This window comes from Aquila chrysaetos, chromosome 11, assembly GCF_900496995.4.
Source record: "Aquila chrysaetos chrysaetos chromosome 11, bAquChr1.4, whole genome shotgun sequence".
Lineage (NCBI taxonomy): Eukaryota > Metazoa > Chordata > Aves > Accipitriformes > Accipitridae > Aquila > Aquila chrysaetos.
This window is the reverse complement of record NC_044014.1, coordinates 40,329,899-40,357,608: the sequence shown is the minus strand read 5'-3', so window position 1 is coordinate 40,357,608 and position 27,710 is coordinate 40,329,899. Positions and strand designations below refer to the sequence as shown.

Genomic DNA, 27,710 nt, shown 5'->3' with positions numbered 1-27,710 from the left:
GCTACTGCACAGGTTTGCTTCACAACAGAATATCACAGGCACATTCTGCAGCAGAATTAGGTTGGACTTGTTGCAGACTAACCTGTAAAAACAGGTAAGTTTATCACCTTTTCCAAGATCATCATAACGACTAAGATACTCATCAAATACACGTTAACACTGAGTCTCCTCTATAAACTGCCCTGCTTCCTCCAAAAGAGCTTCTGAGCCATCTGTTAGACTAACATTGTCATCTGTATTTTTAAGACGCACATTTTGTACGTTTGGGTCCCATTCGCTCTACTTGTTTCAATAGGAAGCAGACAAGTAACTCCTCCATGGTACCTTGAAAATGCAACTCTAAACCGCTTACCTGAAATTCTGGAAATACTGCTGTACATTCTTTAGTTGTTGGGTTTGTTTGTTTGTTTGTTTTTTTTTAACAGGATTAGCTAAATACCAAAAGGTAATAAATATCTTGTAAAATAATCTTATGGCACATTAGAAGAACACCGCTGTATAAGTATTGCATGGCAGGAATCACAGACCCGAACAGGCTTTGGTGAAGAAGGCAGAGGCAGTTCATTGTCAGAACAGGCGTTACAGAAGATCTCACCACAGTTTCGACAATGATGCTAAATAATGGGGAGAAGATTAAAAATTAAAATTTACAATGGAAATATACTTGGTAATTGGATACCAATAAACAATATACACAGAGCAATCTGAAATGTGATTCCCTCCGCTTCTTTGGTCTGAGCATGGAATCAGTTTTCAAAATATAATTCATCTAAATCCCAATCTATGATGCAATCCTAGACAGACCATGGTGTAGGATTTCACACAGCAGATAGCTAGCTAGATGGTCTGTCCAAGACCATATATATTTTTAGGAGTTTTTTTAATATATAGATATATATATATACACACATGCGTGCGCATACACACACACACGCTTTGCAGATTTCATTCAATCCCTGGATTAAGAACATACTCTGCTATATAAAAATATAATATAAGCAATGAAATTCAAGACACTGGATGATTCTGTCAGGTAGCTAATTGAGATTTAACATAAAAAGGTAAAAAAAGATTCCTCCACACATTAATAAAGCATGGAAATGAACATCACATTTTACTTTACAATGACAATAAACTCATAATTTCTTAGTCTATTGTATGAAAAATGCCATAAAAAGACTTCTACACGTGTCAAATTGCAACAGTGCCAGAGCTGACAAGCGTTTGAGATGATGATTCCACAAAGTAGGTTGAATAATTTTTAAGTATATTCCTTTGTGGCACTTCACCAAAAGGCAGTGTTTCTTTTGAAATTAGGGCCCAGCTGCATTGTACATATCGAAGAACTAGAAAGACATCTCAAAAATAACCATGCATTCATCTGAGCATTGACATTTCATGCTGCGCCTCCAACGTAATTAATGTTTTCCTCATAATACATGTAAACAAGTTGGGAGAAATTTCATTAAAGTTTTACCTTCCTTTTGGAGAGAGAAAACTCCTTTTCACATAACTTGCAATGCGTAGCCTCTTTGTCCTTCAACCAAACCTGGCCCTGAAGAGAAAATCATCATAACTATATGTATCTGATGAAGTTAAACTTTGGGTTCCAGGGTACAAGACAAATCAGTAGCAGTACATTTACTGCCTGAATTGCTTAATGCTCTGAGACCAGTATAATGTGTCTCAAAGACACTCTAAAGCAGTGCAAGACTGCTCCAAAACACTGCAAAACCTTATGAGACAAGAAAGAGCAGGAATAGGTGCAAAGAGAACATGCTCGAGGTAGTAAAGCTGGTCAATGGCTGAGCTGGGAAAAGCAGAAAGGTATCAAAGTCTCAGAGCTGAAGCCCATTTCCCTGCCCATCACATAGGAACAGTCCCCAAGATGTAGGGAAGCAAAAAAAACCAGGACAGTGTCAAGAACAGTTAATTTCCTTCTGTCTAAACCAATTAATTAAAACAGGAATTTGCTCAATAAAACCATTTCAGACACCTTTATCTGGACTGAAATGATACACAAGGAGACATACCACGTGTTCAAACACGTGCAGACAAGATCTCTGCTCTCAAGTGCTCCCTACATATCTTTAAGAAAGTTCCAAACCTCTCAACATTACCAATCACATTTTATCAGCTGTGGTGCTACAGGTTTACTTAATTCCTAGGATGATCAAATATTTACTGATCACTGAGAAGTAGTATCTAATTTAAGCTCAGTTGGTTACATATTCTGTCCCAGATACACTCTGTAAAATATAGAAGGATGTACCATTGCAAGAAAAGTGTCAAAATGCATAGCTGTACATCAAGCAAGAAAAATCAAAATCAACTGAGTTATCTTTTTCCCGTGAGGTTACAGGGAGTCTGTGGTTCTCTCCCACTGGAGGAACTCATACAATGAGTCTCTCCTGAGTAGCTGCTGTTGGAGAGAAGTCTTCTCATGCTTACAAAATATTTTAAAGGGAACAGCCAAAAAAAAAAGGTTCTCTTCCATCCAAATACTACTAACCTGCAATGCTTTGTTTGCTTCTTTTATGTCTTCTATTTTCAGCTTTGATCTAAAGAATAAGATAATGCTAATTCAAACTTCTATATTGTCAGATACGGCCTAACAACTTTAAAAGTTGCAGGTACTTAAAAAAATATATGCAAAGTACTCTGAATTTTTAGTTAGTATTTTATATTACAGCAGCATCCAGGAGATGCAATCAGTATCATGCCCTGCTGTACTAAGCACTATACAAAGACAAGTTCTCTCCAAAGAGCTCAGAATCCTCTGAATGGCTGTAAACTTGCTTGGGGTTATGTGGATAAGAGAAATTTGTACCAGCATAGCTCTGTGCCAATACCTAAAGCTAGCACGCAGCATTGGTACAAAACCAGAATTTAAACTTCCGGACTTGTACAAGACCACATTATGTCATTATGGAGAAACCAGCCTCCCACAGCCAGCCAGTGCCAACCCACTCAGAGCTGACTGAGTCACAGTATATATGTGAAGTTATTCTATAGGGCATGAAACTCCACACTACTTAGAAGTAGTAAACTACTTACAAGACAGAGATCATTAAATGAAACTTTAACAACACGTAACAATAATGAGAGCTGTGCTCAGAGCTTATTGCTCACTAGAGTCTGAAGGGGCTTTGGTAAATTAATCCCTTACATCCTCTACAGACTTAGCAACAATGGCCTACGATTGTCATACAGAGAATCTTCATCTCTTCAAAGAATGGAATCCACGAACATGCATGCTCACAAAAAGATAAGCACTTGTCCTGCTGGAGCCAGAGCTGTTTTCTACTTGGTTTCTTCTTTGGGAATGCCACAACATGCAAACTAGCCAACCGTTTTCAATGCAAAACAACTCCTAATGCCCCCCTGGCCCTTTTAAACTAGGATTTTCTGTTCAGAGTACTATAATTACCCGTGAGTTCACAGCCAGCCCACCAGCCAAAACCAAAAATAAACAGACCTGACCTAACTAGACATATTTCTTTTTTGATAACTGGTTAGGTAATATTGTCATATACAGTCTAATTCACATGACCACCATCCTATTATTTTTCTTAATTCAAGTTTATCTGACAAAAATAAACGTCATCATGAATAAGGAAATTACTCGCTCAGCTTGGATGCCAGTTCTTCGAGAGCAGCTTCTTGATCTTGACATATCATTTTCAGTTGCTTGTTCTTTTCCTGAAGTTTAAGGAACTCCTTAAAACAAAAAACAAAACAAACAAACAAACCCCAAAAAACCCAATTATTCTCAAAATTGTATTTGCCTACTGCCTATAAAACTACTACCCAAAGCTAATCTTGCTGAGAAAGCCAAGTGAATGAATGATCCATCACACTCTCTATTAAGATTCCCAAATCCAACTCAAACAGCAACAAGTGAGGATTAAACTCTTAGACCCCAAGAGATGAAGCGTTTTTGCTTCTGCAGTCCTCTCCAGGAAGAAAATAAAAATGATTGATTGCAGAGATAACAATACTATATAGCCATGTATACCAAGTCAGAGAGAAGCTGAAGCACTTTCTGGCCTATGATGAGAAGACAGTCTTCAATATAACTGAGAAAGGAAAACAAAGATTTCATTTTTCTTCATTCAAAGCAGAGTTCTGATCTGAGGACTAAAAAAAGATAATTTTTTTCTTAATCTATTTGTGAGAATACATTAAGCTAATCTTTCTTATCTACTTGCAGAAATTCTTAAAAATACCACGTCTAAGTCCATAACTAACTTTGCAGTCAATTTCTAAATTACTAGTCAAGTTTTACTGCAGAATTTACTTTTTTAAGGTTAATTATTTCTTGGGTCTCTATTCTCAGATGAGATACAGTTTCCTTTTCCTTTTGAAGATCATCTTCTAAGGTTTGCCGCCACTCTTTTTCTATCTTCAAATCTGTTTCCAGCTGAAGCCTATAATATGCAAAACAAACAAAAAAAACAAACAAAATCACTGTGCACAAGAGTATAATTTTTTAAAAAACAAAAATGAGTTTATTTCTGGGTGCAATATACTATTATCATAATAAACAAATTATCAACTTATTTTCTAAAACAGAAATAATGTATCAATATCATAGTATTTTAGACATCGGTATAATAAATAAAACAAAACACTGTCACTTAGAAAATGCTTTTAAAAATAAGTGTATTTAAAGGACCAAGAATATGGCATAATTTTGAAGAGCTGACCTTTGCAATGAACGAGCAAGAGAAGATTAACCACAAAAGTCTAAAGTATTTTTAAAACATGCATAAGGCAAAGCCCCCTTAACCTTACATAGCTTGTTTCTAAAATAAACCAACTAACCAACCAACCATACTGCCATTGGTGGTGCAGACAATGACTGTATATATATCTCTGGTGCTCATAAAAGTTATTTAATATTATACCCTTAGATGTGACTCTTCTAGACTTCAGACTAAGGCTTATGGCATTTTGAACAGAATTGAAAATAAAGGAGGAAGGACTTTAAATTACTCTTTTTATTGAGCTTTCTACATAGCTGAGGGTCAACATAAAGAGGGATCTAAATTCTACTAGTTTAACCGGAGGAATTAGGGCTACTCTGATGGAAGATCCACTCTAGCTGGAATTTCACTATCAGTTTCATGGAGGAGTTGGTGTTTAGAATGTTACGGAGAAACCAAAGGACGGAAGTACACTGCTCAACCTTCTAGATCTAAATTGTGCCAATACAATAAGAGAGGAAAAAATCTGAGAGTAGTCATGCAAGGTTTTTTGATGGAAAACCTGTATCCACATTAATTTTCCTGTTTTAAAACCAAAATCATTTTTAAAGGAAAGACTTACATTTTGGGACACTACCTCAGCATCTGGCTGGAAAAGATCAGAAGTGAACATGACCTTGAGGTTTCAGAATTGCAGAATTCTAAGGCTGGGGTCTGAACTGTTCTTTTGCCAAAATCTGCAAAGATGACTGTGGTAGTAAAGCGAACATTTGTCATGACAGTTAAACAAGTTTATTAACATTCAGAGTTGTAAGAAAGGCAGGGTGGGCTAATAATTGGATTGGAAATCACTAATTTTTAAGCACCAATCCTTGTCGTGCCACAGATTTGCACTGTCTTAAATAATTTGCTTGTTATCTTTCCAAACAGGGAGAACACCTGCCCTTACAGGGAGCTTTTTACATTACATATTTATTTAAATCAGTACTGAAGGATTTAACAGGAGAAAGACTAGAGGGTTGGCTATTACTTTTTAATATTTATGACTCCAGTGGATTTTTATTTTTTACTTCCTGCACGGTGGTAAGTTAAACCATTTCTACCTTATTCATAAGCCTGATCAATTAAACTATTCTTATGCCATTTCTGTTTAAGTTTATACTGCTACATACTTGTGGGTTTTGTTAAAAGTGTGTCTTATTACTACACTATGTATTTTTCCCCACTTATGATAAATTCCTCATGAATTAAGCTGGCACTTTCAGACAAAAAGTAATGCTGTTCTTTCCCCTCCTTTCAAGCTGCACACCATTTTAGAGGCACCCAAAAGTAGTTTGACTTTATTGGAATGGTGTCTTTTCTTCCATCTTGCTAGTACCTAACATGAAGATCTTTAGTATTTACATTCTGTTCAAAACCATTTATCAACACCCAGCCTGTATTAAGACACAGGACATATTGCAGCGTTGAATGTTTACTACTGTATATTTTTCCAAAAAGGAAAGATATACTTACAGCTGTTTCTCCTTCTGTGAGAATTCTTTCTGCAGACTTTCAGATTTATTCACATATTCCTGTTTAAGTTTCTCATCCTCGGCCTCAGCTTCCATTTGAGCCTTCTCTGCTTGCTGCAATCTGGTGTAATTCAAATCAACTTTGGGTAAAACTGAAGCTAGAACTAGGGTGTAGAGGGTGAAGAAGACAAATAAAAGAAAAATGGGGAAATAGAAACATTTCTAAATAAAAACAAAGTTTGGGGGAAACTCACAAACTCAAACGAGAAATCCGTACAATGCCTAGAGAACTAGCTCCTGTTTTTTCATACAGTAAGAGAGTAATCACTGTAAGTAATCACTGTTTTATTTTATGCTCATGAATAACAGATGCCAAAGCATGAGGATACATATTTTAGAATTGAAGCATATACCTTAATGCTTTTTTTTTCCTTTAGCATATGTTCATGTGTTATTTTTGGAAGCTTTTTTTTTTTCCCCCTCCCAAATAAATCCTGTAAAAGTACTTGGCTTGTACTAATCACCCATTAAGACAGGGCAGAGCATGTGTTGTGCAAAAGCAGCTCAAAACAATTCAGGCATAAGGCTGAATACAGAGCACTGCAATCAGACAGCAAAAAAACTTAACTAGCCTAATACAACAAGACACACCCTGACAGGTCCCGCTACATTTATAGAACTACCTCAACTACATCATATTATTAAATTAATTTAAATAATCTGTATTAAAAATAATGCATTCTTACATTGGTTAAAATAGCTCCATACTATAGACAAAATAAATAAAACCAATTAATCAGGAAATGAGGGATTGGGTTTTTTATTTAATCTTTCTTTTCGGAATTCTAGGGGTTTGTTAATGCTTCAGCTAGCACTCCCCCTGGAATCCATTAGTTCACTGTTGTTCCTCTCTGCTTGGTCACCTCTTCAGTCCAAAAAAGAAGGATGTAATGTAACAAAAGTCAAGTTACTAAAATGGAACTTGTGCTATATCATGGCTACACCTGTCTTGATGAAAAGGCAGGAGAGTAAAAAAGCCTGTAAAATACCACTGAATGTCCCCACCTGCTGTGTCGTGTTTAACAAAATTGTTTCAAGGGCCTCTCAGGTAAGTGGTGGGAGACATCTGTGATATTGTCTCTCTGTGCTTGATTTCTCACTGCCCAGCAGCTAGCTGAATGCAGCGTTACTCACAACTCCCAATGTCAACTAAAAAGAAATTAAGTCAGCAATATGTCTACATTTGTGCTTCTACTGATGAAGTTGCACCAGCAGGAGTTTCCAAAAGCTGCCAGTAAACAAGTGAAAAAAGACTGGAATGAAACTACCTTATAAAGTGTGTGTATTATCTCATTCAACTACACCAGTTGTTTTAAGAATGTTCCCAGCCACATTTGCAATGGTAGTGGCACAGAGGGCCAAAACATCTATGGAAAGTAAAATACTGGGAAAAAGCAGGGTCAATTCACTGGGCAGAGGCAGCTGAATGAAGCTACACAAGACAATAACACCAAAAGCAAGTTAAAACTGTCCCTAAATCACAAATTGAACTGGAGTGTATTTTCCACAACCAAGGTAGAAAGGGAGCTTGCTACCCAAGAAACATGCTAGCCAACCCAAGCTACAGCACGATCCTCTAGACTAGCACCGAGGCTAACTGCACCGCTGTAATTCAGACAAATGCTGAGCTGGACCAAGTTCGCAGCAGGATTTGCAATTCAGATGATACTGAAGCAGATACTTGTTTGCATAGATGACCGTGAGATGGTTAACGCTCCCACTTCTGCTATGGTCTACCTGTTGTTCTATTCAGTGTTTCTGGTTTAGGTTTTCTTTGAGGATGGGAGATACGTATTTATTTTTATTTTTTAGTAGCCAGCCCATGTTATAGGCTCTTTCTGATTCCAAACCAAGGAATAAGGTAATATATTATCAGGGAGTGGAAACCCTTTCTGTATTATTGCATCCTGCCCCCACTTTTGCAAACACATCCCCTTCTGCTTAAAAAGACCCTAAGATTCTTTTCCCAGTCAACGTCCCCTCTACACTTGAGAGCAAACATTGGGAAGCGCATCAAAGGCAGTCAGCAGCTAAAACTCTTATTTCTGCAGTGCAGGCGAGCAGCAACTCAAAGCAGAAATATGAGTTGTAAAGACTGCCTGATGATGGGTGGAGGGAGGAAAAAGGGGTTGGGCAAAACCACGGGTTATGATTACAGTGTTGATGTAGCCACAGAGAGGCAAGATCCTTAGCTGACAAACAAGTTAGACAGGTTCAGGATCTGGGGCCTAAACATAAATCCTATTTATTACTACAACTTCCACTGTAGCTATCGCAGTGCAGCTGTTCTAGGCAGGAGTCACAGCTACAAAATTTGCGAGAGCGTGCTGTCCTTCCTGTCTGGAGCCCCATCGAAGTCCAGGCTCCAAACACATTTTAACTCCATGAAAATATTTTACCCCACGTCACATCAGCAAAATGGAATTGTGCTTTAGCTGTTTTATCCTCCAAACCTGTAATTCTTCCACTGTACAAACTGAACATATATGTTGACACCACCCTCTTTTTTTAAATATATTGTTCTGATATAGCACTCAACCCCCCTTCCCCCAAACTCCTGTCACTCTGTTTAAGAAAACAGTGCTAGTTACAACCAAAACACCCAACAGAGAGCATGCTTTTGGGATAAATACAGCCTAAAGGTGAAAGAAATAAGCAGGGGAGAATGGAAATACTAGTCAGAAGGGCTACTTTTTAAACCTATTAGTACCATAAAGAATAGGAAAATTCACTAATTAGAAACAAATATCATAAAAATGTAGTCAAAGTAAAGATAGCTAACCTTTTAAAATAAACTTTGTTTGACAATTAAGAAGTGATTAAATAGCATTAGAAAACTAGCTTACATTTGCTTACTAATAGTGCAGTTTACTTTTTTCTTTTTTTTTTTTTTTTTTTTTTTTTTTTTTTTTTTAAGAGGGGTAAAGTGAGATCGGAGATGATGTTCTTTCAGAAAATAAAATAGAACCCAGCTACGATCAGTTACAGTGCAGGATTTCTAATACCACTTTATATTTAAAGTTGTAATTTTAAAATTCTTAAGTTGTATTTTATCAGTAATTATTTAAACACAACAGAACTGGAGGAGCTTTCAGAATGATATATCTTTGACAAGTTTATACTGGTGCTGAGCTTCATTGCTGGCGCATTTGATGAATGACATTGCAATAGTCCTAGTTTGAGTTAACAGATCTTTGTCACTTCATGAATGCAGTGGACAAAAATCAAAGACAGATGAAGGCAGCAAAATAGTAAAAACAAAAATTGGGATAAAGGATAAAAAGAAAAAGAAAAAAGAGGAAAAAAGGATGTCAATAAAAGAATATTCATGTCACTAATTTTTTTAATACATAACCATGTTTTTCATAATCAGATTTAAATGAAAAAAAAGACGTGTCAAACACCAACATGACAGGGCTTATGGATATGTTATATTTTACAATTAAAAAGATCAATGTTGCATACAGGCCACTAAATTAAAACATGAGAATCACATTTTTAATATTATGTAATACATGCAGTCTAACCATAATGTAAATTTATATACTGGAACTTTAGTCTTTCACTTTTCAACCCTTCAGTGTAAAAACTCATTGCGTCATTGAAAATAATGGTACTTCCAAAACAATGGACAACAATTTTAATAGCTTCAGCAAATACAGCAGTGATCCATGAAGGCATTAAATGTTTATATTAAGCACATGCTTAAGTATAAGCAAGATTAATGCTTTGGTTTCTATTGCATTTCATTCAGGTGGAAAAAAAAAAAAAAAAGAGGTAATAATGAATCAGAATTTTGAAACAGCTGAAAGAACAACTTTTGATATCAGCACAAAAACCTAGTAGCAGAAGAAAGATGGTGGAGGAAGAAAACCAAGAGATTAAGTTTGTATTTAAAATAAGTATATTTGTTAAAAAGAGAAAAAAAAGTCAAACAGTAAAGCACTAGTTAAAGTTTCAGAAAGGTTCTTTTTAAATTTTCTAGTTGAAAGTTACATTTCAGTGGCAACTGTGTAGGAATGCAGTAAAATGTAAGGGCATGGAGACATGAATGGAGAAAAACAAAGATGGGCCTGTACCTTTGTTCTAGTTGTTTCATAGTTGCATTAATTTGATTGGTCTTATCCTCTAATCGGCCAATTATTTCATTCTTTTCTTTCATAGCATCTTCAGAAACCTGTGTTACAAAAAAGATTAAAACTGAAGTAGGTATATATTACACTGTTACCTCATGGGGTTTTTTCTTCAGTACCTGAAGGGAAAAATGTTAAAATGGCTTCAGGTTTTGATTCTTTTTAAACATTTAAACATTTAAAAAATTTAGTTGACAGTACTTAAAATTTTATACCTAGCAAATTTGTAGTTTTGTACTTTGCAACTGTAGATGCTATTTAATAGGTATTTATATTTATATATTTAATAAGTAAAAAAACATTTTTCATTTTGGTTTCCTTTCTTAGTTAATCATTTTGCAAGTCAACTTAAATTCACTGATCATCTTTTTAAGTAGCCCATTAGAACCTTACCAATACAGAGCTAAGATGCTTAGTCCTGGAAATCACTAAGGTTCTCCAACTCTTATCAAACTACCACATGCACCTAAAAATCTTTTAAGAATTTTACTAACACATCGCAATTTTGATTGCTTGCAGAGCTGTTTCAACTGCAACTTGAAGATCTAAATAAAATGTAGAGCATTATTCTTGCTATACAGATCAACACTATCAACTGGTCCCTAAACAGCAGAGACTGGGCATGATTAAACTGTTTTACTCTGCCCAGGAAGTGGATCTGAATGTCATTAAGTGAAATCAGTGTTACCCACAGTCCCCAGAAGGACAGCTTTAAAAGAAAAAACAAACCCTATAGATCCTAACATACTGAACAACATTCTCTTATTTCTCTTCCTCTTGTCCAGTGTACTCACAGTTGCAGGTGGAAAAGTAGCATCCTTTGTCCATCACCTCAATTATCTCTCTGCAGCACCCTTATTTTTTCCCCTCATCCTGCCACAGATTTGGTGGGGTTTTTGTGCTTTTTTTTGAGAATTTATTCCATAAATCAAATTTATGTTCTGCATAAATAATTCACTCCTAAACTTCCCTGGTGTTTGGTCATTTGTTAACTGCATGCTGGGTCTCCGAGATCCACAATCTCCCAAAGCAGCATTGCATTGTTACAGATTTTCTTAATTTGTTAATAGATTAAAAAAAAAAACAAACCACAACTGTAATTAGCTTTTTCCATTTAACACAACCTTGTTTTCCAAATGCCTTTCCTTACTTTGAAAGTTCAGATCTTCTCTTTAACACCTCACTATATGCCTACATTCTCTTGGTTTTTTATACCAAGATGGTGTAACAAGTGCCATTATCACTAGATATACTATTACTCTCTGTATTCCACACAGCATGTTCTTAGGCTATGATCTTATTCTCATGCTCTTTTCTTGTATAAACCCCCTAACATTAAGTGACTGCCTTAAGAACTTTTGTTTGAAATCATGCTTATATCAGTAATGTTCCAAAACGACAAGCTGACCTAAGAAGCGGAAAGAAACCAAAAATTAAGGAAACAGCAGCATGTAACTAAACAAAATGGCAATGCATCTCTCACACCAATCAAAGTAATTTCATCAGTTTTGTTAAAGATTGTTCCTTTACCTGCAGCTTTTGGTACATTTCCATGTTAATTGCTTTAACTTCATCAAGCTGCTGTCGAAGACCTATGAGGGTATCCTGCTTCTCATGGATGTCCTTCTCCAGCAGCTTCATGGCAAGTTCTATCTCATGTTTCATACTAACTTGAACCACTAGCTCATTCTCCATATCCTATAAAACACAAACACAATGCAACACAGAATATTTAAATAATTATGCAACATCTTACCTCTGTTCTGAAAAAGACAAAAGCTAACACTAACACAGACTATTTGAATAATTATGCAACATCTTATCTCTGTTTTGAAAAAGACAAAAGCTAACACTAACAGAGCTGCAGCACCACCTATTTCACCACTTCAGAAATTCTTCCCCTCTTTAACTTTGCAAATTATCCACTACATAAACATTACACTCTCATGTACTTAGTGACCAATTTTTTTTTTTTTAACTTTGGGAGAAGACAACTCACATTAAGAAATTACCCTGCCAGTGTTGCACAGAGTTACCTAAGTATTAATTACCAAAATAGAACTAAAGGATTTCTATTTTCACGAAAAAGATTTAGCATACATACAGAGCATACAGTAACTGTCCTAGTTTCAGCTGGAATAGAGTTAACTGTCTTCCTAGTAGCTGGTACGGTGCTATGTTTTGAGTTCAGTATGAGAAGAATGTTGATAACACCGATGTTTTCAGTTGCTGCTAGTAGTGTTTAGACTAATGTCCAGGATTTTTCAGCTTCTCATGCCCAGCCAGCGAGAAAGCTGGAGGGGCACAAGAAGTTGGCACAGGACACAGCCAGGGCACCTGACCCAAACTGGCCAACAGGGTATTCCATACCATGGGACGTCCCATCTAGTATAGGAACTGGGAAGTGGGGGGGGGAATCGCCGCTCGGGGACTAGCTGGGTGCCGGTCGGCGGGTGGTGAGCAATTGCACTGCGCATCATTTGTACATTCCAATCCTTTCATTATTGCTGTTGTCATTTTATTAGTGTCATCATTATCATTATTTGTTTCTTCTTTTCTGTTCTATTAAACTGTTCTTATCTCAACCCGTGGGTTTTGCTTCTTTTTCCCGATTTTCTCCCCCATCCCACTGGGTGGGGGGGGAGTGAGTGAGCGGCTGCGTGGTGCTTAGCTGCTGGCTGGGGTTAAACCACGACAGTAACGCTAACAACTTACCTAAAAATTTCTCAAAGAAAATGTATTTTCTTTATTATGCCTTAGCAACATTGTTACAGAAATATGATGTATTGATTGCTCCATTAAAAAACCCTTTTTATTACAGGCAGTTAGAAAAAAGGCGATTAAAGGCAGCATCTAAGCTCAGCAAAAGCAAAACTAGAAATATTTATATACTGACTTTTCTCAAGCATAATCTTTTCTAGAAGTGCTGTGTAATCCTAGAAAAGAACACTTACTTGTCGAAGTTGTGATTCTTCTCGAAGCTGTCTACGTGCTTCATTGTACATTTCATCTAAACCCTGCCTGGAGTGTTTGTATGTCTGAAGTTCTGCTTCAACATCCACTTTAGTTGCCTACAAAGATATAGAGAATCTTTCTTCATCACAAGTTTAGCAATTAATAGCATAAATTTAACACTTGTGGGGAAAAAAAAAGGCAGCTTAAAAATACATTCTCCAAGCACAGTACAAACATGGAGAGAGCTGTTTCTGCTATGTGGTCATCAGTTTTATAATGAAAATTGAGTAAATCTAGCAAAATAAACATCTGCATTGCAGTACAGTCCTCCTTCAGTAAATCACTCTAATACACAACTATTGCAGTACTGAGCAATCCAAACATCTGCTTAACCTGTGCTTTTACCAATTATCCTGTAAAACATATACAAGAAGTTACATAAGGAGCTACAAATCACAGCTTAAAAAAAAAAAAAAGTTCAGCAATTGTATACACGATTACTCCAATTGTCATTCCATATAATGACACAGGTCTGAATAGACAGTTTGCCAACTAAAACACATGCTATTTTGACAAGATTTTCAGATAATAATGCCTTAAATGCTCTTAGATATATCTTACAGTTTAAAGAAAAAAGGAAGAAGGGAAGAAAAATAGAAAGAATGTAAGGAAAAATGCTACAAAATTTACATATGGTTATAAAACAATCTAGTGTCCTATAATTTCGATATATTTATGCCATTGTAAAGTTTCCCAGATTTAATAGGTCCTTTCCCTAATAAAAGATGCTTTAGATTTGGCCCAGCTACTGCTGACTTCAAGTTGAGATATAAGAACATTTGAATGACAATGAACCACACGATGTTACTACGTTAAATGTGAGAAAACTAACATACCTCTAGGTGATGCTGTGTTTTCATTAAAATAAGAGTATTTTCACTCCTTAATTGATGGTTTTCTTCTTGAAGTTTAATTATATTGTTTTTGGCTATCGCTAACTGAAAAGAAAAAAAAAAGAAAAAAGGAAAAGCAGTGTGACCACTTTTGTGAGCAGAATAAAAATGTGTTCTGATGAATGCAAGACCAACACATTCTCTGGTCCATTCTCGCATTCTAGCAAACAGAGGTTTAACTGTTTTTAAAGAAAACGTAAAGCTCCTGGGTTTAGTAATGAGTCACTTTCATTACACAACAGAGTGCGTGTTCAAGATACTTCATTATTTCATGTCTGGTAAAAAATATGCTTTCTTTTCATTGCTTCATTATGACTTAGAGACCCTCAATCCCCTTTCCTCACCCTAAACTTTTTCTTTCTATGTGGATTCAAATATATCCAGTTTTGTTCTTTCTCAGACATCTTAACATGTCACATGGAGCAATTTTCATAAGAAAACCTCTCCCAGATGAAAAGAAAACATATTTACAAAAGAGGAAGCATTATAACTGGGCCATACATTATACACCTTAATGTCAGGATTATAAACCACCTGATCAAAATAGGTAGACAGTTGGGCTGAAGGCTTGTAAAGGAACAAGAATACTCTGAGAATCAACACTGAGAAAAAATGTTTTCCTTCTATCTGGATACATTAATACCCAGAGTGAGCTAGCTATCCCTTCAATAGCTGAATTTAGACATCTCAATTTTCCACTTCATTAACTATTTCTCAAGCAGCTCAGATTAAAAAAAAAAAAAATGTGCTCTCTCTAAAATGAGCTAAAAATATTGGAATCTAGTCAAGCATCAAAGATAACCGGAAATATAGGATATAAATACAAAACTAGAGCTAGACAAGTCTAAAAATTATATATAAGCATATGGTAAATAAGCAAGAAACAATCCTTTGGCTAAAGCTGAGAATGGTAACAGAAATTGCTTGGTGAACTACTTTCTGTTTCTTTGTAACAAGTGGTGTCACCCATTATGGACTAGTCATCTGCACAAAATCAGACTGACAGTTGGCATTAAGAAAGGCTTCTCTTCTGGTTTTGTCCAAAGTGGGAAATAGTGATGTTCTACAGAATTAATTTACTGATGCTGCAGGCTACCTAGGCAAGCTGCCTTCAAATCCCTGCAGCTACTACACCTTCTCTTCAAGCCAAAATAAAGGTATCTGAACATATTATACAGAAGTTATGTACATTAAAATAATGTAAGTTTACTTAGAAATATAGTGTTTGAGAGTAAATAATATCTATTATACATTACTAAAAGAAAATAATACCTCTTCAATCAGTTTAGTGTTTGATTTCTCTAGTGAATCAACTCTTGCATGTAGACTGCTAACTGTGCTACTGAAAGGGGAAAAAGAAAAAATATTATTCAAAATTACATCAAAACTCATTCAACCAAGCTCAAAAGCTTTAATGCAAGGTACAAGGATTAATGGTTCAGTGCTAAAAGGTCTGCTCCCGTTATTTGAGGTTTTCCTAAATATAAGAAAATTAGTCTCCTTTGTCGAACATTTATATGCTTCTTTCCAACTCCCAATGTCATCCCTGTCACTTAAACTCCTGGTTGGGTGTGCCTTTACATGTATTCTCCCTTTCCTTTATCCTCACAACTATATTGTATCCAAACGTTTAATGAGTTCCCTTAAAAGACAGTTTACAATCTTCTTGCATTTTTTTCTCCATATAATGAAACTATTCTCCCAAGTTCTCTTCCTCCAAAACCCATTTCTCTTATAAAATTATTTGCTTCCCCACATTTTTTGAGATTTATTCTCAGGCTACCTCTTTCTTGATGCTTCTTGACTTCATTTGTAAGTATCATCAGAATTTTATTCCCTTTTACTACTCTGTCGGTCTTTATCATATCAAACTACATTCAGGCCTTCTCCATTAACTGATTGCCTATTTCTGCTGTAAGCACATTTTTTTAAGCGGCACTTCACACACAGAAGAAAAACCCTATTCTGTAACACTGTTTACTTTTCCACTTATTTCTACTCTGGTGTCCTCAGAAGTTACCAGTTCATTAAGAATGGCAAGGTAGAGGATTTTAGGATGCATTTTAGGATGTGTGGAAAGGAACAGCTGACCTGAAATAAAATAGGAGAGTTGTTGAACCACTGGTTTGCAAGTAATTCCATGCATAAAGCAGTCTACAAGAACATACTCAATACACAGGGGCCCACCTGAATTATGACAGCTATCATCACACAAACACCACTGTTCTTAATTGCAATAGTTCCTTTCTCCTCAACTTACTTTCATTTTGCTTATATTTGATGCACTCAATTATTCTGTCCTCTTGAAGGTTTCTGCTTGGTGACTGACACAATTTCAAATCAATATCTTTATCCCAACAGTAGCTATATAGTAACTAATTATCAAGATTACCAGCATTAAAAATGAAAAAATACGATTTTATTTCAAAAAGGGATCAAGAAGATCAGCTATACTACAGATTCTACAGAAGTTCTTTGTGGGTCTGTTGTTCGTTTCGGTTTTTTTCTTTTTTAGCTCCTCACACTGTTTAATTTTGTACAATACTCCTCAGAGAATTACAATCACTGTTCCTCTATTTGCACAGTAACACACACAGTGGTGGACTAGGTTTGCACCATCCAGCAAAGTAAGGGGGAAAGGCTGCTTCCCTGAAAACTGTTTCTACAGAAACTACAACGTATAAGTAGCTTCCAGCAAGCAATGAACTTACTCAGTTTTGGTCCTAGGCAATAAAGCTACAAACTAAAATGTTATGAAAGGCAAAGAAACAAAAACATGTGGATTCACCCAGAACACTCAATAACACTTTTTGAAAACTGTTAAATAGAATGCCGTTAAAATCCAGATCAAGCTTTTAATTCCTGTGAAGTTATGAATCATGACGACCTTGATCAGTTTTGGCCTGCTGTTTTTCATTTCTTTGAAGAATAAAGGTTCTGACTGTCAAAAGCATGAAAACTGAGACTTCCTGAGTCTCTCCAGAAGAGTGTATCCTTTCCAACTTCACTACATCCTCAGTCTAAACATGAAGAACTTGCACGCCTTTCTCTGAAGTTCTCTCACAAAGCTGTGGTACAAAAGGAATTAGACGTGTATTACCTGTAAGCCTGGCCTGCCATGCATACTTCAAAGTAATACTTACTTCAGTTGCCTGTTTAGTTCTTCAACATAATTCTTTTGGTCCAAAATTGCAGCAATCTGTACATTTCTAAAGCAAACACATAATAAAATCAGCTTTAACAAAATGCTGTAGTGAACTATGTACTGAAAATATATATATATCTATCATATGCAAATGTCCATCTTAATTGTGCTTTTTAAAAAGAAAGGAAGTAACTTCATCTCACAATCATTAAGTCAATAACTTACATGTTGTGACATCAGAGACAAAAAACCCCACTGTTTCAACTGCAAACAATTTCTCTACATGAAACATAAGAACATATACAGTCTCAAAAGAAAAAGTATGTTTATTTACTCCACTATAGCTCTGGTTCTTTGAAACACTGAATAAATCCCAAGCTGAGGGCTTAAAGATTAGCAGGTTCCTTTTCATTGCCACCTTCCAATCCCCCAGTACTATCCATCAGGTAAAGGAAGTAGGTGATGTTGCTGAGGCTTGCTTCAGAGTGCAAATATTCTTCCAGCTAACTAGTAATACAGAACAATGTAGTGTGCCATTTTTCTCAAGATGGTGAGATCAGAAGACTGTTTGTCTTTAGGGAACCTGACTTATTTCTACAAAGAATAGGCCACCAGTCAAGAAATCATTTGTTAACATGCAAACTCTGAGGTATTTGGTGAGGACATACCTTTCCTTACCCCCAAGGTCATCATCACTCTTTAAATACATAGAGAAATCAATCACCCCAACCTAGGGGAAAGCAAACGTACACAGTTTCATATCATACAAGTAACTGCTGTCAATATTCATGGTCTTGCATCTACGTAATTACTAAAACCTCAGTTACATCAGCTTTTTTAAGATTGGTCCGGTTTCAGCCAGAAGCTCAAAAAACCTGAACTGTAACATTTTAAACACAGTGTAGTCTCATGTATTTGTTACCTTTAGAATTTAGCATTATGTTACCTTTGAACAAAATTAACAATGTGCCAGGTACCAAATCCCAAAGAAAAGATGACTACTTACCTCTGACCGAGCTTAGCCAAGAACTTACAGGAAGACTTTCATTTGGGGAATTATCAGATACTGCTCAACCTTGTCACTGATTGAGTAGACTTGTGTAGTGTTTCACATGATTTCCTATCACAGCACATCTCCCAAACTGATGTTTCCCCCATGTTTAGTTTTTCAGTATTCCTTGCCAAATAATACCACCTCTCCATACTTGCTGATTCCCAGGTGTGCCAAGTCAACTGCATTCATTTTTTTATACCTTGCTAAATCTGAATCTAATTAATTTATTTTCTATTCAATTGTAATTTAATCATATATACTATAAATAAAATTACCATGAGTTATGCTTCCAACTCTATTCACAAACCTTTAACAAATGTATTTAACCACCTTTGCTTTACCAAAACCCTTCCTTTTTGGTCTCTGGCAGCCTCTTCACAAAAGTATTTCAATTTCTCTATCTACTGCTTCCTGCTTGAGCTGCCTTTAGCTCTTGAATACAAGTAACTTGCTAAGTCTATCATTTCCTTTGTTTATGCAATGCTGTCCTATCAGTTTCCTATGATGGTCTTCTACTTGTTCTTTCCATATCTTTTCTAAAAAGTCTCTTTTCCAAAAGCTTTTTAAAAAACATATTTTGCTTATTAAAGCAAAATAATATCTCTATAAAAAAGTAAAATGTTATCTCTATAAAAGTTACTTTGTTTTAATTCTCCATGTGTGCATACAGACATTTCACCATTGAATAGCATTCTTCTAACATACCAAAACTGTGCTCCCAGATGCAACTTCCATCATCCTTCAGAAGTTTCTTTCTGCTCAATACAACGTGCTTCTGGCTTCCCTGAGAAGGTGCCTTATTTATACTAATCTTCACAAACAGAATTACTCTAAAATCTCATCTGGACAGCCACTACTACCTTCTCAAATCAAGTGTTACCTCCCCTCATACAGCAAAGCCAGGTGACCTAGATAAGAAAGGTGTAGCTAGCAATAGATTTTGTGATTTATAATACAACACATAATTCTCAATACTAAGAAGAGCACATTGATAAGTCTTCTACAGTTACAGGACTTTCAATGTTATGTCTTCTGGTACACAAGACCAGTGCCTAAAACATTAGTTAGTAACTAGAATGAACAATCAAAGACAAGTTAACCCTATGAATCAACAGCACACGTACCCAATTAGCTATACCTCGTCTTTGCCATAGAAATTGCTTTTTCATCAAATATATGCTGAAATACAGCAATAATCACTTAAACTATTATGATTTTTTCCACAAAGAAGCTGGAAAAAAAAAAAAACCAATCAGGACTGAACACAGCCTACATTTATTTATAAATACTTGTGCATCTGCCTTTAAAAAGAATCCATAAAGATTTTCTCGGAAGGGATCAGAGTTCAAAGTCAAAACACTTTGCAAAACAGGAAGAATTCCAACTCTTGGTTTGCAGACTGAAAGCAGTCACCCTCTTATAAGGTCTTTTATTAAACTACATGAAGAAAGTTTTCGTTTCAGGTCCTTGAAACATTCCTGTTATGTTCCAGAACAACAATAAATGAACCTAATGGGATAAACTGATCATGGAACTATACTTCTGCAAAGGAAAAGGATTAATTACTCAATTAACATGGAAGGCACTCTGCATTGCTACTATTGCATCTATTTGATGACGAAGCATAAAACTTTACCCTTGCACTCTGACAATTATCACCATCTAAAGGTCTGACCCAGCTGATACTGAGGTTAATGCAACAGCCCCCACTGATACAGGAGCTGGATCACGCCCTAAACAGTCGCTAGTGAGATTTCCAACAAGTCACAACTCCATAGTAACAAAATTCACTATGCATAAAAATCTTATGGATTGCACGTACATTACTTTACCTGTATTGACTTACTTGTGAATCTAGGTCCTCTCCCTTCACACACAGGTTAGCATCTATCACATTTAACCCAACTAATAGCCCAACAATAACTGCTCCTTCTTCCTCCATCATTAGTGCATGATACTCATAAAATTCACTGTTAAAGAAGAAAATTGCATCTTATTGGTATGTTCAGTATATTTACACCCAATAAATCAACAATAAGTGACATCTAAATCTGAACTGTTTCTCTTACTTTAGCCTTACTCCAACATCCTTAAAGATGAACTGGGTCTGCTTATACTTTCAATTTTTAAATGTTTATGAGGTGAAAGTGCATGGTTTGTCTCAGAGGCTATTAAAAACAAAGATACTACCTTTGGCTCCAGAAATCTGAGCCAGAAGATGCTAGAGGGCTGGGAAATTTGGGGGTCAAGAATTATTTTGTCTTTAAAAAAAAAAAAAAAAAAGAGCTCTTCCTTATACACTTGCTATTAGCCACTTTTGAATAGGATACTGCAACAGATGGATGGATGTTTGGCCATACGGGAGTCAGACAATTCTTATGTTGTTAAGAAACACTAGAGAATGCAAAAGAGAATGGTTAAAAATTTACCTTGTGTGAAAAAAAGGTCTGGACTTTAACAAACACATGCTTGAAATTAAAGAAGCCAAGTAAGAGATTAAATGGGTAAGAGAAGAGAAACGGAAAGGGCTGAAATGCTAAAAAGGTTTTTAAATTAAAAACACTCCACTAAACAACAGAATAACAACATTTACTTCCTCCTCCTTGCATTTTTTAAATAAAGTTTTAGATTCTATGAAACAAACTGTGGTTTCAATGGAAAAGTCCATAGCAGTTGAACACCAATGTCATCCTGTCATACCAGCATTATCTAGGCATACAAGAAAAGTCTTAGAAATATGTATATGTTCTAGAACTGAAATTAAGATGATAAGGTTTTTTGTTCCCTTTGTGCTTCAACTATCCCATCAGAAAGGAGAAGTTATACTAGAAGAGAGCAATGCCAGTTTTCCAACTGTGAAAGGAAAATTCAAGGCAATAGTCCTCCGTGCAATGGTAGCTCAGTAGAAAATCATGCATATGGTAGGGGTGAATTCATCTCCTCTCCAGACAGACGTTTCTAGTCCATATTCTGCATGGCAGAGGAATGCAACGGGAGCCCTTCCCCATCACCCTCATCTATGAAAGAACAGTCAGGCACATTGCAGAAGGTCAACCTACATGATGGGGAGGAAACAGCCCTTCTCCCGTCAGCTGGCCCTCAATCTTGATGAAGCAGCAGTGTTTGGTCCCTCTACCCTGAGGACTGGAAGAAATAAGCCTACAGGCCAAAAGCTACACCTTGCTACACTAAGGATACATTAAAAAGTAGCAAACAGAAATAATAATATTGGGGGGGGGGGGGAAAACGGGGGAGACTAAACCTCTAAAAATAAATTATAAACAAAATCTACTTAATTGTTTACCTGAGAAGATCTCTCTGAATGATTAAACAGCGAAGATAGTCAGCCATTTTCTTCTGCATTAGTGCCAACCGTAACCAGGCCCGGGCACGGCCCAGTGGTGTTCTGAAAAAAAGGGCATGAAGACAAACAGTCCCAAATCTACAATATATCAATTAATTCACCATCTTAAACATCTTATCTGTCTATTGGTAGAGTAATTGGTATTTCTGAAAGGGTATTTTAAACTGTTAGTTGAGCAATGCAGTCTGGGAAGCCACAATGTCTAGGCTTTCACTCTAAGCTTTGGGATAATATCAGAAAAACTTTCATCAACTCAGCTGGGCGTGGGAGCAGACCCTGGAAAGAACAGGAACAGAGAAAGCACAAGACCCTGCCAGTAAAATTAAATGTTTTACTCAGAGAGTGAAAACATGCAACTTTCTACACGCTGTTGTATTTCAATGTGCTTTGGTCTCACACAGTATGTGGCTAGCAGCATGGAAAGAATTTTTAAGAGTGGTGCAACCTTCTTCTTAACCTGACAGTGCCTGTAAAGATAATCTTGAAATCCTGTTTCTAGCTGAAGTAAAATGTCTGCAACAGTTCAGACTCATTTCTGCAACTTGCTTATAAAGTCTTCAGAGGAATTGTGAGAAAAGTAACGGAATGTCCATTACAACTCATCACACAAGCTTGCCTTCCCAATCCTGTTCTCTGGGTCTACAAAACACGTACTGAATTCTAGCTTTAACTCATACTTGTCTACAAATTCAGTGGTATCTTAGAAAGACAATTCAAAAAACATGAAAAAGTATGTAACCAGCAACCATTAATATCCAACAAATTAAACATGGACCTTTAGATCCTCCTTTTCTAGTGCTTGCACACTTAGAAGTAGTAAGCACATAAATGCAAAAAAAAACCCAAACCAAAACAAAACCAAAAAAAAACCCCGAAAACCCACATGCTATATCATGAGAGGAAGAGTGTAACACACTTGGCAAAGGGTATTATTTCATCTGGTCTGACACAACAGTAAATAATAATTTATATACCTATGTGCTTTAGATAAGGTCTAAAGCTAAAAATTATAACCCTTATGCTGTCATATAACAATCACAACGTAACTAAACCCTTTTGGAATTTAATGTACAGCCAATTATAAAGCTAAATACAAAAGCAGAATGCAGAGAAATGGGAGATTGTAGTTCACAGCATAAATTTACATTTGAGAAGGACCCTACACACAAGAATCTAAAAAGCTGCCTAATACTTTCCTCTTCAGTATGTTACCTGTTGTTTTTATACAGCGTTTGCTGACTAGACTCACGTGTTTGCTCCAGTTCTCGACTGCAGACTGTTTGATACATAACCTGTTCCTTTTTGCACCTTTTTTGTCCACCATTCAGAAGGAACATCAGAAAAAACCATAAAGATACTACTTTTTTAGCTGTTCTGTGCAGAACATGAAAAGCTAGCAAGATTCACCTGTGCTCTCCCCAATATCATGTGCTAGCTGTTCAAAGGCTTGATTAACACCAAATGAAATCATGAGACATCTGTAGATTCTCCATCAGGTCCTTTATTTTCTTGCTGTATTTGACCAATACTACTTACTTAAGGCCAGGCAAATCTCTGACACTTGCTGCTATTTCCTCAGCTTCTGGATATAATTTCTCCACAAGTTCCAGAGGACCCCAGATGGTTTTATTGTAACTTAGAAAGGATTTTCTTACTAGGAAAATAAAAATTAAGTAACTGAATTAATTTAAATTACTGGAGTAGCTTTCTTCAAAATAGCTGGTGTGATGAAATGGTTAACTGCTGAGCCTAGACTTCCAAATAACAGATAATTTCAACACTGATCAGTTCACCAGCATCCAAAGCCATCTACCGAATTACTTTGCTGTGAACATAACATTGCTGCGCTAGAACAGAATAATGTAAAAAGGACGACTAGCTAAAAATATTAAGCTACATACATACATACATGCAGTTGTGGTAATCCCTAGACCACTTACAACAAATGGTATACAAAAGAAAAAGTTGTGGAAATACATGTTATGAAGTATTAATAATGACACTATTAACTATAAAAGGTGACAATTTACATACTTTCTTCACTTCTTAAAGCAACATAATACACTTTGATTTTTATCTCATTCAAGAAAGAAAAGAGGAAAAATGGCATGTTTGGGATGAGAAATATGCAGCTAGAGCAATTACTACACCTTTAAGGCCATGCTTCAGGCAGTGCTCCATGACAACAAAGAACTGCTGCAAAGGTGGGTAGTCAGAATCCAGAGTGCGACCAAAGCTCAAAGCTGATTCAATGAGTCCTTTGATACTCAATTTAGCCATGTTCAGTAAATTTGCTCTTTCTACAGCTGTAGGGTCCTTTACAGCTAAGACAATAGAGAAAAAAAGTTATGGTTCAAGTTTTAGAAGAGACACAAAATAATAAAATGCTTCATGGCCGCCTTGTTCAAAGAGAAACTTATCTTAATCTAGATAAACTCAAAGGAATTAATTTATTAAGTGCTATAAACCACCACACTACAACAAACACCCTTACAGATCTCATATTGTTTTAATAAGTGAATGAAAAAACGAGGCCGGAAATGTCAGTTCTCAGGTACTGTGTTGTCTCAGCACATCTCGAAAGCAGTTGGTAACTGCAAATTAACACAGGCATCACTGCTGCACTCAAAAGCTCTGCTGCATAACAGCAATCAGTGCTCTTACCATGATATCAAAGCAGCATTCCTATTAATGTAAGTATCTGTTTGGTGTATTATAGTCTACCTACAGAAACAGACATCGTACTTCTTACAATGACTTTCCGCTGTAGTCTTAATTTCAGTGACATAAATACATGCTTTCATTCCTAGGCTGTACGTAGTCTCAGCCAGTAAACCAGAGGCAGTTTCAGGAAAATATTACATATTACATATTTAAATTTCAGTTTCTCATATAGCTACAAAATATCTTCTACACAGGAAAGCTTAAGAACTAAAGGTTTTGCTTTAACTTAAAAATGTTTTTGGTAAACTTTACAAAATGTACACTACAAAAATACATTTGGGGATTAAATCTAGTCAGTAAAAAAACCCATAGCTTTTTAAAATCTTAATCTGACAGAATGGACGTGCTTCCTCTTCTCAGAGCTCTTGCTACTGAAACCAGAGTATTCAGGAGATTCTTGGTTTATTTTCATTTGTAATGAAGCAGTTCAAACATTCAGGCCACCCTCTGTTTTGCCAAACTGAAACAGAGACAAAACAACTCTCTGTTTATGTAACTCGGAAAGAAGCAAAAAAAGTTGATGATGTACTGTTTTCTGCTATTGGCAATTAGATCTAACAAATGAAGTAAAAAACAAATGGAGAACACATATCATCTTTTTTAAGGCATTGAGACGCAGATGTCACAATATCTATACAGATTTGTGTCTGAAAAAATGTGAGCTTCTTCCCCTGCAAATTTGAGTATGCAAAATTGAGTATCCCTTTACACATCAGAAAGCATAAAGAACTCTACACATTAAAACCCAAAACAAAAAAAACCCAAATCATTTTAACAGATGGATACTTTCTCTCTTCCTCAAACAGCAATGAAATGACTTGTCTCACAAATCACTTGTACCACAGCTTTAGGTATTCATGTATTAGAGATCAGAAACTTAGAAAATTACTTTCTAATTCTGTATTCCTAACTGCCTGTCAAATATCAAACTACCCCATTACCATACAACATGACCTATCTCAGTTTTCTAGAAAACAAACCAATGACTGAGATGATGTACCTGAGATAACCTTAAAAACTACTTTTATAGTCTCTCAATTTACCACTACTTCAACAGAAAACATTAGAAGATGTTAGAAGACATAGCAGACAATGAGCGACAGTGCTCTGGCAAAAATTTACCCAGTTAGCAGTCACAGCTCACTAGTTTGTCTCTTGACTTCCTGACTGCTCAGCCGCCAGGGACCGAACCAACCCTACCAAGAGCAGCATCCGTACCCTCGTCTGGAACAGATGGAGGCTTGCAACAAGAAGAGCATTTCTGTTGCTAAAGCTCATGTCAGACTTCCTGCCTTTTTATTAGGTTTGCTATTGACAGCACTAAACACGAGCGTTATTGTAGGAAAAACCTCATTCGCTTCAGACTTCAGGTGGATAGGTCTCCCTCCCCACGTATTCAGTCTATTTCCCCAAAGGCATCTTGCAAATTCCTTTTTCAGGCGACCTCATTTTGACTTTTGGAGCTGATCCTCCCCACAGCCAGCCTTCCATGTCTGCTGCCCTTTTAATTGTCAGAGCCCTCTTGCCTGGTCTTTCTGAGGCATTTTAGGTGTGTTTTAAAGTGTTAGTCTACCTGTAGTCTAGCTATTTTTCTTCACCTGCTTCTTAAAAAAAAAAAATCAAAATTTAGAATTTCACATGGCATGTTTTCTAGTAACTGCTGCTCAGGGATTGCATGGGGTAGACTGTCCATACGTGGAGCAAAATGAGCTGCAAAGGGCTCTGAAGGGCTCTTCCCACCCCAAAGCAGCAGCGCCCAAAGGGACTATTTGCAGGTGGCACTGATGTCGCCAGCCTCACCAGGGTCTGACTAGCAAGGCTTGGCCCAAAAAGACAACATTCCTCTCCCCGTCTGGATGAGCAGCAAAACCCTTACTGCAAACAGTATTTGTGAAGGAAAAAAAAAACCAAACCACAACCAAAAAAGAAAACCCCAAGCGTGTAGTCGCTACGGCTACAGGCTGAACAAGGACTCCCTGAGTCACCCGATAGCTAGCAGAAAACAAGCATTTTCCTCCACTAAAGCCTCCTCAGCCCTCCCAAAGCACGGTCCCCCGCCACACCACCTGGTTTCCATGAGCGCCGGCCGCACCTCCCAGCCACAGGGAGGGAGGGAGGGACGGACTGAGGGGGACCCGCCAGCGCCCGGGCCCCCGCAACGGCTGACAGACCGCGGGGCCGGAGGCCGCCCCCGAACGCCAGGCCGCCACTGCCACCCCCCCCCTCCCCCCTCCCCGAGGCCGCGGGCCGTCCCCAGCCCCTCTCCCGCCGCAGCGGACATTTTCTGCCCGTGCGGGCGCCGCCGCAACGCGGCTCGCAGCCGTTCCCCCCGGCGGCTGAGGGGCGGCGGCTGCCGCAGGCCCCCTTCTCCCCCTCCGCTGGGCCCGGCTCCCCACACACACACACACCCCGGCCCCGGTCCCCGCAGCCGCCGCTCACCCATGGCTGGAGAGGAGGAGCCGCCGCCGCCTCAGCCGCTCCCTGCGGGCCCCAGCGGCTCCTCCCGTCCCGCCGCGGCGTGGGCCCGGCCCCGCAGCCCGCGGCCAACGGCGCCCCCGGCGGCGGGAGGACCCGCCCCCGGAGCGGACCCGCCCGGTGGCTGCGGCTCTCCCTCCTGTCGCGATAACCCCTGTCGTGAGCACGGAGGGCTTCAAGCTGCCCGCCTAGGAGCGGGGGGGAGCGAAGAGGGGAAGCTGTATTTTCGAGAAGAGGTGGCCGAGCGCGCCAGGGCAGTGATAACCGTTCTGCTGCTTCAGGCAGGGGAAGGAAGCCTTTGATAGAAGATAAGCTTGGGCCCTTTCTACCTCTCTCCTGTGATGAAAAAGCTTCAACCCCTAACATTTTTTCCAAATAATAATTCTCTAACACGGGATAACATGTGTCCGAACAAACGCTATTATTCTAGAAAAAGCTTTTGAGTTCAGTACCTTAAAAAAGCAGTGTGCTCAGAATAAAAGTTGGTCATTTAAAAAACACAATTTTTAAATTTTTTTTTTTGTAAAATTTTGAAAAACCCTGGAATTTGAATCTCACTAGAAAACCAAAAACTGCTGCTCCGAGGTGTTGAACACCAAGCATTTCTGTCATACAGAAACGGGA

At 37.4% G+C, this 27,710-nt stretch overlaps 1 protein-coding gene across 5 annotated transcripts; it reads right to left on the bottom strand.

Annotated features, from left to right (window-relative positions):
- Positions 1-346: 346 nt before the first annotated feature.
- RUFY2 (RUN and FYVE domain containing 2) lies at positions 347-27,154 on the bottom strand. Of its 5 annotated transcripts, none has more exons than XM_030030687.1 (18): positions 27,051-27,154; positions 24,038-24,211; positions 23,424-23,541; positions 21,828-21,929; positions 20,370-20,493; positions 18,138-18,199; positions 17,468-17,533; positions 15,597-15,666; positions 14,268-14,369; positions 13,371-13,487; positions 11,947-12,114; positions 10,363-10,460; positions 6,225-6,344; positions 4,301-4,430; positions 3,626-3,720; positions 2,513-2,561; positions 1,478-1,555; positions 347-614 (listed from the first exon to the last, which is right to left on the bottom strand). In XM_030030687.1, exons 1-18 carry the CDS (start codon positions 27,052-27,054, stop codon positions 471-473), a joined length of 1,821 nt encoding a protein of 606 aa, XP_029886547.1. In that variant the 5' UTR covers positions 27,055-27,154; the 3' UTR covers positions 347-470. The 5 variants fall into 5 exon arrangements, with proteins under 5 accessions (XP_029886547.1, XP_029886548.1, XP_040983062.1 ...); XM_030030688.2 differs by having other exon boundaries at positions 15,597-15,663; positions 27,051-27,097; XM_041127128.1 differs by lacking the exon at positions 27,051-27,154 and adding an exon at positions 25,734-26,728.
- Positions 27,155-27,710: the final 556 nt, after the last annotated feature.